Source organism: Nanorana parkeri, unplaced genomic scaffold, assembly GCF_000935625.1.
Source record: "Nanorana parkeri isolate BGI_ZX_2015 unplaced genomic scaffold, ASM93562v1 scaffold301, whole genome shotgun sequence".
NCBI lineage: Eukaryota > Metazoa > Chordata > Amphibia > Anura > Dicroglossidae > Nanorana > Nanorana parkeri.
Genome location: NW_017306569.1, coordinates 199,323 through 211,707, shown reverse-complemented (window position 1 = coordinate 211,707; position 12,385 = coordinate 199,323). Strand labels below are relative to the sequence as shown.

At 46.5% G+C, this 12,385-nt stretch overlaps 1 protein-coding gene across 1 annotated transcript; it reads right to left on the bottom strand.

Annotated features, from left to right (window-relative positions):
* Positions 1-8,221: 8,221 nt before the first annotated feature.
* On the bottom strand, positions 8,222-9,161 carry TMEM229A (transmembrane protein 229A). The gene has a single exon (XM_018557758.1). It carries the CDS (start codon positions 9,159-9,161, stop codon positions 8,232-8,234), a length of 930 nt encoding a protein of 309 aa, XP_018413260.1. The 3' UTR covers positions 8,222-8,231.
* Between the last annotated feature and the right edge of the window lie 3,224 nt (positions 9,162-12,385).

Genomic DNA, 12,385 nt, shown 5'->3' with positions numbered 1-12,385 from the left:
CCCCCTCCTGCTGTGAAGCCCGAAAAATGCGCACACAGCAGAGGACACAGCGGGTTCGCAGGGATAAGGCAAGTGACACTTTTGCGCAATCCCGAGTGTGGCTCGGGTTTACCGCTCTTGGTACTGAAAATTAACCCCGAACCACACTCGGGAATACCGCCAGGGAGGTTAATAAAATGTTGTGAATGAATTATAGGCAGTAAACCAGTATAAGAGTCTCTGTCTACGGGCATCAGAAATGCATCTCCCCATACAAGTCCATGCAAAAATTTTAGTGCTTTGAAGCAGGTAAAAAAAAAAGTAATCTGCAGGTCAAATGCACTTGTCAATGTGTGTGTTATGGTGGTGCAATCTGTGTCCATCTGTGACCAGGTAAATTGCCTTGTCTTGCGTTGGGGCTGTACTCGAAAAAAATGGCCAGTGCAGCCCCAACGCATTTGTGGGTCTTTTGCTCTCTGTGAGCAACATGCCCCCTACTGAGTCAGACCTACTGTATAGCTCTGCAATCGGCAAAGCTCATTCTCCCTGCTGATTGGAGAGCTCTGACTCACCTGGGGGGGTGCTGGACCTCTGCAAAGAGATCACTGGTTCCCAACAGAGAGCAAGGGTCCCAGTGTACAGCATGCTGGCAGGGCACAGACCTTTCTACTCAGTTTGTGGCTGTTTAAAAAAAAAAACAAAAAAAAAACTAAAGGTGCCCATACACCTTACGACCATCGCAAGACTTTTGTCTTGCGATGGTCGTATGCCTCTTGAAAGCCAGTACGATCTGCCCACCTTGGACGGGCAGATCGTACTTGCGATCATCGAAAGCCCGCCCCGCTGAGGGGCGGGCTTCCGATGGCGGCAATGCAGAACGGGCAGTGTGCGCGTGGGGAACCTCTCAAGCTGGCCATACACCTATAACTTTTCTGCAGATTTTCTATGGTCAGATGCAAAAAGTGCAACAGATTCCTCCATCTACGCTAAACTGTGTGGATGGAGGAATCTCCCGCTGGGCCAAGCTTCAGTATCTTGCTAGTTGGCCCCGCTGGCTCTCAATACACCTGAATAATGCCTGCATCCCATCAGATTGTTCAGGTATTTTAACAGCCAGTGGGAGATTCCTCTATCCACACAGTGTAGCGTGCATGGAGGAATCTGTTGCACTTTTTCCTTCTGACCATAGAAAATCTGCAGATAATCTATAGGTGTATGGCCAGCTTGAGGCTGACAGCATTGTAAAAACATTGGAGTTCCCAAAACCTTGGTGTACTGACCCTCCCTTTCTTAATATGCAGAGGCTTTCATGAATTACCAGTTCATAGTCACTCTGAGGGGGGAAAAACATGGTTAACTACTAAAAGGACCCTGTGCAAGTTACCAACCAGACTGTAGAAAAAACAACTGAATGGAATACAAATACTTAAAATGTGTGGCGAATGGAATGCTGGTCCCGTAAATATGTTCCACAGCAGCTTATGCTGAGTCTGTTTTACTAGAAGCCATGTAGTTGACGCTTACTCTCCGACCTAACTGAGTTCTCGTATAATACCTGTGTCTTCCTCCTGTGAATTTATTCCATTCAGTGTTCTGAATAACAAATCAAATTACAGCCCATTTACAATAAAGATGCTGGGAAACTGACCAATGCAGCACCTGTTTAGCAGGTGCTAAATATGAATTATTCATATACGTGCCATATTTAGACTTCTGTAGTCAGACACTATTGCCAATCTTTTATAGACATTCAAATCGCAATGTTTTTTTTAGAGAAACGTATGGACGTATGGGTTTAATTTACTGAACCCCGTTTTTGTGCTGGCGGTACAGTTGATAGCGCAGCCCCAGCATGCAGAACTAGCTGTCACTGATAGCGCCTGATCCAGAGTAATGATCAGGTGCTGGAAGGATTGGCTCTTGATCATGTGATCATTAGTAAAAGATGCCTCCCCCTGAATCTTTTCCTCTGCAAGGACAGTATAACCTTACAGGTTATGGTGAGAAGACATGAAAGGAATTCAAAAGCCCTAACATTTATTCAGTGCATAGCACAGTAAAGCCTTATTAAAACAGCATGTATGCACATGTCCCATTCCATTACATATCCAAACAATAAGAGGAATGTTTCTCAATTTAGAATAGTGGGGGAAATCATGCAAACCATTGCTTTTTGCCCCTTGCCCAGATGCACGTCCAAAACTGCTGGTGTATAATGCTAATCTAGCCCAATATTATAGAGCCCTTTACTCCCAATTGCTTCCAGCTGTTCCATAGCTTCTGTGGAGTAAGGCTTGGGACCCAACAGGGCAGTGTAACCATGCAGGCTATGGTGAGAATGGATTTCACTGCCATAAGTACTATGTCCATAGGAGCAGGAAGCTGTTACACCCCCTCAGCTGACGGTCGGCTTTTAGGTAGAAGTGATTCAGATGCCTGCAAAGTCCATCACCTCTACACCCCCCTGCAGGTGCCACCCATCACCAGGTATCCACATGAATGTCAGGTGTAGAAGAATTCATTTTGTGGATTTTTTTTGGTGGTGGGTCATGGTAAAAAATACACAGCTAAAGTTTTTTTTTAAAATCAGGCGATATCCATTAAATTAACATTTACTGCTAAACGAAGGTTGCATCTGTCCTGAAAAAAAAAGTATAATTCACCTGCATACATTAAGAAGTTCCAAGTATACATTTGCTATGTCCCCAGTTATGAATGGACAGGAAGTGCTAAACATCACTTCCTGTTAATTCATGATTGGGGACATAGTAATCATTGACTATGTTCTCAGTTTATGAATGGACAGGAGCACTCAGTACAGATGCTGATACATGAATTATGTCCATTCATAACAGGGTAGAGTACTATGCCGCCTTCAGTTTGTGATTGAACAGGAAGCTGAGTGCTTCCTGTTCATTCAGTGCTGGGGCTGTAGAAAAAGAGACTGAGTACTCTGTGTCCTCAATCTCTTTTCTATTTCAAAAGGGAAATGTCGGGTCTGTTTAGACCCCTGATATTTTCCCCCGAAGCCCCCCCAACAGCAAAAAAAAAGTTAAAAAAAAGAAATAAAACACAGCTGCCCACTCTGATCGGTTATTCTGACAGGCGTCGGCAGCTGTCAGAATACAATGAAAACGGCAGTGATTCCTCAATCAGCACGCTGTTTGTGTTGATGGAGGAATCATGTTATTTTTTTTCCTTTAGCCCACGGGTTGAGCAAAAAAAATTGACAGGTGTATGGCCAGCCTAAGGTTAGTAAATCATCATGGCTATACACTGTCCATAGATGTGAGGACACTGGGGACAGGCTGGAGGGAGCGCCGTGACAGCTGGCCAGCTCAGAACTTTGGATGAGTATTTCCTTGCTATTTTAGCACTTAGACATCACTGCAAGGGTTAATTAAAAAAATTCCTGGAGTTCTGCTTTAAATGTATGCATAATTTATCGCAACACGTACACAAACGGCACTGCAGATCAGATGTTACCACAGCACAGAAGTCCTGCGTTACTAAGTCCTTAGTCCAGTGCGTTACTAAGTTCTGAGTCCAGTGCGTTGCGCTACTAAGTTCTGGGCCCAGTGCGTTACTAAGTCCTTAGTCCAGTGCGTTACTAACTCCTGAGACCAGTGCGTTTCTAAGGCCTTGTTCACACCAAATGCAGAGCAGATCCGCTCAGGTTTCTGCACACGCAGTGGGTTGTGCTGCGTTTTTGATGCATTTACATGCGTAAAATGTAAAATAGGCCCTGCTCCAGTTTTTTTTTAACCTGCTCTGGAACTGAACGCTGCGATGTGAACTGGAGCTAAAAATACTATTGGGATACATTGGACGTAGTTTTGCTCCGGTCTGTGACTGCTCTGCGCTTGGTGTGAACAAGGCCTAACTCCTGTGACCAGTGCGTTACTAAGTCCAGAGTTCAGTGCGTTACTAAGTTTAGAGTCCAGTGCGTTGCGTTACTAAGTTCTGAGTCCAGTGTGTTACTACGTTCTGAGTCCAGTGCCTTGCTAAGTCCTGCGCTACTAATTCCTGAGTCCAGTGCATTACTAATTCCTGAGTCCGGTGCGTTACTAATTCCTGAGTCCGGTGCGTTACTAATTCCTGAGTCCAGTGCGTTACTAATTCCTGAGTCCAGTGCATTACTAATTCCTTAGTCCAGTGCATTACTAATGCCTGAGTCCAGTGCGTTACTAAGTCTAGTGCGTTACTAACTCCTGACACCAATGCGTTATTAACTCCTGTGACCAGTGCGTTACTAAGTCCAGAGTTCAGTGCGTTACTGAGTTCAGCGCATTACTAAGTTCTGAGTCCAGTGCATTGCGTTACTAAGTTCTTTTTTTCTTTTAAATCATAAATCAGCTTTATTGTACATATCCAAGTTACAATAGGACAGGAGGCCATGCCTCACATGTATAACATCTCCAGTACAGAGCTGGGATGGGAGGTTTGCATCAGTTGTATCACACACAATATAACATGAATGGGCTGCTAGTCCTAGTAGAGCAGCCATTGTAGGGCCAGAGCAACCCTGTCTGGTGCAACAAAGATAATGAACGGAAAATTGCATCATACATAGCCAGCACTTCTCGGAGTCAGGCGCTGTGTGCCACTCCGGTCCTGTGTAAATTAGGTATAAGAGCAACTGCTAAGAATAGATCATACTTGTATCGAGCAGTGTTTCCTCTCACGTCAAAGTACAAGACAAGGTATGGTGTGAGTGTGGCAGCAAAGAGAGAGACGAGAGGAAGAGGGGCAAGAGCTAGATTAGAAGGAATGACAGATAGAGAGAGGAAGGGGGGAGGAGGGGGGGCAGGAAAGAGCTAGGATTGGTTGGGAGTAGTGGGGTTTGTGGGTCAGGCGTGCACACCGCAAACCCATAGTAGGGTTCAGGTGGATGTTGCGGTCATCACCCGAAGGTAAGCATCTGTGCTTCGAAAAGCGGCCCACGGTCTCCAGATAGATCGGAGCGTTACTAAGTTCAGAGTCCAGTGCGTTACTAAGTTCAGAGTCCAGTGCGTTACTAAGTCCTGAGTCCAGTGCTCCATTGGGAGTCACCACAACTTGGCAAATGTTACCAAGGGGTCCTGGCCCTAGAGAGGTTGAGAACCACTGCCATAGACAGACATGGGGTCCTGTAATTGCATTTTTTTCCTCAGTTGCAAGATGGAGGAAAAAAACTGTACAGACATGGATGTTATAATCGTGACATCTGCTCCATACTGCTGTGATCAGGAGAGGACCCATGCACAGATCCTCTCCTGATCAGCCCATGTGAAAGAGGCCTAACTCAAGTCAATCACCATCCTCAGATACAAATGCAGCAACTCTTATAAAAGAGTCTTTATTTTAAATGCTCTGAGCTCCTATTCAGTGTTATCTTTCCCATCACTGCACTTACAGCACAGCTGAAACACAGTCTAGAATTGGTTTTCTTTTAATTCATCAGGAAAAAGTTTACAAGCACATTACAAACTTTGATTTATCAGACAGACAGGAAAGGGTATGAATAGGCCATTGTTCACCTAATGTTTCCATCCAAAAACGTCCAATGTATGTATTGGAAATCTACTTTGTCAAAGTCTATTATTATGCTTTGTATAAAAAGACTGACTTTCGGTTGCTCATTGTTGATGAATTAAAGTTTATCTATAGCCAAAACTTTTTACATTTTTGGATATAGTCGGGAAGGGTTAAAATCCCTGTTGGGGTATATTTGGTAAGCTGGAATATAATGAAACATATTACAGCTTACCAATTCCTAGATGTGGTAGCTACGTTAGTTTTTTTTTTTTAGGCTTTTTTTCTCCCTTTATTTTCACCTTGTGATTGTCCAGCATGTCTGTTATTTTTAAAATTCCTTTAACATACCAAGCTGTCCAGCTAAAGTGTCAGATAGATGGTTGGGACAAACCATTTACCAGTGACAGGGGGGCTTACAATGGTCAGCTTTTCTTCATTTAGGTAAAACCTTTATCCCAAAAGGAAAATAACTGTAGCTGTAATAGCTTAAAAAGAGTTCAGCTTTATTTTGTTAGCCATGTCCATCTAAATTTGCTGGTCCATCTAACACTACCCTCTCCACAGGGTGGCAAAGCTGCTGTCCAAGGGTGACTCCAATGCTCCCCCATAGACAGAAGCCACCCTAAAAAAGAAAAACTGTTACTGGCCAGATCACCTGGTGAAAAAAACATTAAAAAAAAATAAAACAAATGCAGCCACCACATTTAAGAATTGGTAACCTTCAATATATTATATTTTTGGGACTGATTATGCTTTAAATTAGGGGAATTCCCCTTTTAGACATTTGTCCCTAGAACAAGTGTCCCCATTGGAAGATTTTCCCTCACCTCTTGTTCTGGGGACTACTCTAAAATGTTGGATTCCCCTTTTTTTCTCAGTGACAAAAGTCCCTAGAACAAATAGAGGGCTAAACCTTCCCAATGGAGACACAGCAATAAAAACCTAACACAGAGTCTAAAGCTGGCCATACAATGCTTGAATTTCAGAGAATCCTGCTGACCAGAGTGTGACCCTGTTGATACCCTTCTCTTAAGCTGGCCATGCACCTATAGATTATCTGCAGATTTTCTATGGGTCAGAAGGAAAAAGTGCAACAGATTCCTCCATCTACACTAAACTGTGTGGATGGAGGAATCTCCCACTGGGCTAAGCTTCAATATCTTGCTGCCGGCTCTCAAAATACCTGAACAATCTGATGCAGGATTTATTCATGTATTTGGGAAGCCAGCAGGGCCGACTAGCAAAATACTGAGGCTTGGCCCAGTGGGAGATTCCTCCATCCACACAGTTTCCATCTGACCATAAAAAAAATCTGCAGAAAATCTATAGGTGTATGGCCAGCTTTACAGAGAAGCCAATTTTTCAACTTTCTCAAATTCTTTCCCAGATTAGCAGTAGTCACTGGAAGGGTATTCTGACAGAGGTACACTTGCTGGTTGTTAGAATACAATAGCCTGGGGGTTGGGGATTCCCCCATCAACACTGTTTAAAGTAGATCAGGGGTGGCCAAAGAAACAGATCAGCAATCGTTCATTCATCATCAAGGTAATTGACTGGTTGCTATGAGTTATTGCACTCTGTATGTGCAATTCCTCACAAGGCCACCGAGGCCATGGCCTCAGGGCAGCAGGTAATAGATGAGCGGCACAGCCAACACTGGCCCCAGGGGTGTGGAATTCCTATTGCCACTCGTTTTGTACAAGTGATCTCAGGGATTCCGCTGAGCACAATTGTAATAAGCCTGCTGCACTCGCAGCCTTCCCATCTCAGCTGTCACAGAAGAGCCAGTGCTGTGCTCAAACTCCTGTATTGGATGTGACAGGTTCAACAAAGATAACCTGTCACCTCCAAATTCTATCACACAGGGGCGTGTTAGCTCCCATGTGATAACAATAAAGTTAAGTGAAAAAAAATTAAACAAAAATAAAAATAGATAAAAAGTAAAACATAATAAAATAAATAAAAATTTAAAAAAATAAGTAAAAATGAAATAAATATTAAATGAAAAAGAAAAAAAATTAAAACACACCAACCCTGCCATCTTGTTGCCATTCTCCATTGGAAGGGTGGGTTATTGGGTTTGGCAGGGAGGGGGGCACATTGAGGAACCTGGCCTTGGGGCAGAAAAGAGAGTAAATCCAGCGCTGTCTGTATGCTCTTTACACTGATCCAGTAAAGCAGGGGTGGGCAACTCCGAGTCTCCAGCTGTGCTTTAACTTCCCATAATGCCTCTGCCTTTGTAACTGTCAGTCTTGCAATGCCTCATGAGACTTGTAGTTCCACAACAGCTGGAGGGCTTGAGGTTCCGATCCCTGGCGTAGATGGAGGAATCAAACACTTTTTCTCATTCATCCCCAAAAACAACCGGTGTCTGACCAGCTTTACTCTTCCCCACTCTACCAAGAACTAAAATGAAAGGTTTGCCTAGAGCAGTGGTGGCGAACCTTGGCACTCCAGCTGTTTTGGAACTACAGGTCCCATGAGGCATTGCATGGCTGACAGCCACAGACATAACTCCCAGAGGCAGATGCATGTTGGGATTTGTAGTTTTGGCAGAGCTGGAGTGCCAAGGTTCGCCACCACTGGCCTAGAGATACACTTTAATATAAAAGTTGGTTTGTTTAACCTTGGCATCAGCATAGAATTGTCCTGTAGAAGTGTAGTAGTCCTTTGTAGTAATAGTTCCTATCTGTTGGTGTGTGATGAGAACAGGACCCCCATCATCCACCCCATCCCTAGACATAACGTATCCGCACCAGCACCTTGGACAGCAGATCCTGGTAGAAGCTGAGAAATACCCAGCCCGGTAGGTACATGAGGGTCACCAGCCCCATGAAATTCAATGGATAGTGCGAATAATCCCAGGAACAGGCGTCCCATGTTCGCAGTCCCAAGCCCCAGCAGAACTCCCAGGTGTAGACAAAGGCGATATAGACGGGCAGCCTCCTCCGGAACCCCCATCCTCTGCTCCATGCCAGGTAGAAGTAGAGCTTCTCTACCACCAGGCTGCAGCTGCCATACATGAAGAACGACCACAGGGACGTGTGCCCGCTCAGGGGGTCTCCCGGCTTTTCCAGCAGGTTGAAGGCGGCTGTGAAGAAGACTTCGTCCATGAAGCCGTGCATACCGTAGAAGACGAAGCGCAGCGCCAGCGGCAGCCGCCGGCCGCTTTCCGCACCCTCCGGTCTCTGCTCATACTGCAGCCGCAGGAAGCTCCGGAGAAAGCCGTACGAGTAATAGACGGCCAGCCCGTACTGCAGCCCCAGCTCCGCCGGGCTCAGCGGCAGCTCCTGGGGGTAGCACTGCAGCAGCGTTTTCCGGAGCAGGATCTGCAGGCCCACGAACACGGAGGGGTAGAAGACAAAGTGGAACGCCAAGCCGTTTTCCGGGAAGCTCTTCTTCTGCACGTAGATCTTTTCCAGGGCCAGGTGGGCGACGGCGTGCAGCAGGCAGCGGTAGGGCGACGAGAAGCCCAGCAGGCTGTAGTCTTGGCTGGGGAGACGCCGGAGGCAGGAGCTCAGTACGTCCAGGGTCAGGCCGTGCATGCCATAGAAATACAGTCTCATCCACACTGGAAGGGGCTGCCATACCGCTGTCACCGATGGAGGAGCCTTCATACGGGCTCTGGCCACCTGCCGTCTCCAGGCACCCTGATTCCTGCCCATTGTCGCCTGTCAAAGCCGCATAGTGATCCCCTCTGGATTGTTGTCCTGAGCGGGACCAGCAGCCTGCCACTGCATCCAGCGCCCCTCCTTGTGTGCACTGTACTTCGTCTCTGGACTTGTCAGACGAAGCCAACACCCCCTCACCATTCACCTCCAGTCCTATAATAAGGAGGCTTCTGTGGTCTAAGACCATAGACCATTACACATCTCTCAGCAGCCAATCGGTGGCTCTAGGATTCTAATAAACCACTGCACACATCTTTGGTTAGGACACTGACTCTGTCACTGATGTGTATGCAAGGAAGCATGTATACCAGGGAAATGGGGAACTATGGTACCTGGCCAGATAGTGGACCAGATGTCTGTATATCATCACATCTAACTAGGTGCATGTGTGTTACACAGAACATAGGTCAGTACACTTGCTCAAAAATAATGTTTTCAAAGTGAAGGAATGTGTTCATGTCTGTGTATGCTCACTAATGGTTCACCTAACCAGGTGCAGGGCCGGCCTTTGGGGTGTGCCAGCTGTGCGGCCATGTGATGCCATCGCTCCCTCCTCAGCCCGCCCCCTCTTCAGTCAGCTGAAGCCTGCGGGGGAGCTGGAGGGAGCGCTGTCATGTCGGATGGTCAGCGGTGTGGAAGAGAGAAGCCCCAGCTTTCAGGACGGCCGAGCGGGAAGAGAGAGCAGCCGCTGTCATCCTGTCAGTTGATCCCTGATCCCCTTTGCCTGAGGAAGGGGATCCTCTGTGACCCCGAAACGTTCGTTGCTATCTGCTATACTGCCCGTCATAAAATTGACGTTTGCTTATCATTTTGGAGGGCCGGTGTCTCTGTCTCTACATAGTACTACGTGTCCCCAGTTATGAATTAATTTCTCAATGGGGAGAAGCACTCACTACAGAGGCTCCTCCCCATTCATAAACTGGTGATAGTAAATGTTTTACTTTAATTATTAACTAGGGCTGGTAATGATGAAAATGTTCCTGTTCGATTAATCAAAATTTTTTTTCAGCGATTAATTTCGATTAATTATAACGCACATACAGATCCAACTACATTGGCCTACACACACACTCAAACAGTATGAGGGGAATTTATCAAAACTGCAGCAAAAGTATCTGGAGCAAACTGAAGAGAGTCAGCTTCTCTCTTCAGTTTGTTCAGTTAAGGTTTCAAAATAAAAGGTGGATGCTGATTGGTTGCCATAGGTAACTGCTCCAGATTCTGTCTGCTCCAGTTTCGATAAATTCCCCTCTATGTAAGTTATGACTTTCAGGGCTAGTTCACACCAGTTCCAGTGCGTTCCGGCCCGATTCGTGCTGGAACGCACTGGATCGCATGCCGGCCACCTCACTGCATTCTGGGGCGGGAGGGGGCGTGCTGTTGCATTAAAGTCAATGCCAACGCAGGTACGCCCCCCCGGCCGCAGTGTGATCTCCGGAACACATGGCAAATCAATGTCAGTGTTCTGGTCTCTCGTGGCCCCCCAAACTGGCGGAACACCAGGGCCCGGTCGCAAATGCGACTGATGCAGCCCTGGTAGTTTCGCCAGTGCCGGTATCTGCGTTTAGTATTGGGTCATTTTCTCGAGTGCTTGTGAAAATGCCCAGTATTGGCACAGGTGAATCCCTACTTAATATAATGTATTGCTGGGACTTGCAGTCCTGCATAGTTGGTGGTATTCAGCATTGCTGTATAATCATTATACATCAATGCAGAACACCACCAGCTATACAGGACTACAAGTCTAAGCAATACTTAATACTAAATTAGCATAACCCCAGTTTAAACCCCCCCCTCGCGCCCCCACCAGTTTAAACCTCCCCTTCCCCATATAGCTTTCACCCAGCCTTACCTGACTCCTGCAGCAGCTGCTTCATCTCGGCGGCCAGAGGGTCCTCTCCGACCGACACAGCCTCCTCTCCCCGCACAGCTGCCGTACATTCTACTGCTACGGGTGGCAGAGCGACGGGGGACGGAGGGGGATTTGCATGAAGGAGCTGCGGGCCCTCGAACAGGCGGAACTCCTCGGCTAACGAAAGGGAAGGAGGAGTCCGGTGACGTCGATGTCCGTGACGTCACCGGATCTCCGACGGAACTCTCGGAAGACCCGGAAGCCGGCGGAGAGGTGAGTACCGATCAAAATAATTTTGATCGATCAAAAAATTTTACGATTAATCGAGGGATTAATCGTTAATTTCCGCAGCCCTGCTAAAAATGTTTTCATTCGTTTCATCAAACAAAACACATTGCTATGCTATTTTGGATTCAGCCATTGGCGTGTTCTGGAGGCAGGGCACATGACGTCATATAACACCACACGTGTTGGGCGCCACCATGTTGGTGTATATCTAGGTATACACCAAGATGGCGGCTCTTATATCGGCATATGACGCCACGCACACATGACATCATGTGACATCATGCTCCACGCCACCATCTTGGAGGCGTGGAGCATGATGTCACATCTTGGTGGCACGCATTCGCAGAACGCGTTGGTGGCCTAGTCTAGGTTTTGTGTTCTGGTTTTTATTTTTTTAAATGCATTTACATGATAAAAGGGTCTTTATGACAACCTGACACTTTATTTTTATAGGCTCTATTTTAGTTTGGCATTTATAGTTTATCACTTGTTTGCCTTCTGTTGTTTTATGTAATAAGAATACTTATATTGTGCCTACAAGTTTAATACCTTTGAATTAAAGTTTTATTTTTATCATACTTTTTAATATGTTTCTTTGGGGCTTAACAAAATTGGAGTCTTTAAATGGTGCGGATATTGGGAAAAAATGGGTGGGGCCACTGATGGGTGTGGAGACTGAGGGGTGTGGTCACTGAGGAGTGCTGTAGAGCTTTCTCACACAGGGCGCCTAAAGACCTAAGGCCGGCCCTGACTAGGTGTATGTGCATTACATAGACCCTTGGTTCGTAAACCGGTGGGTCGTGACCCAAAAGTGGGTCGCGACCCCGGGTTGAGTGTGTCGCCCCATGCTTTCCACTTTTCTAGGTAAGAGGCTCCTCAGCCTCCCTCTTGCGCAGCACTGTCAGTCGTCGTGCTAAGCAGCCATTCAAAATATGCTGCCCGGCACTGACTGTTAGCTTGAGCTGGGAGAGGATGGGGCTATGGCTGCGTGGGAGCCCCATCCATACGTGCATTGCTTACAGCTCTCTCACATGTCCTGTAGAGGTGCCTGGACTGGAGTGATGTCACATTCTGGCTC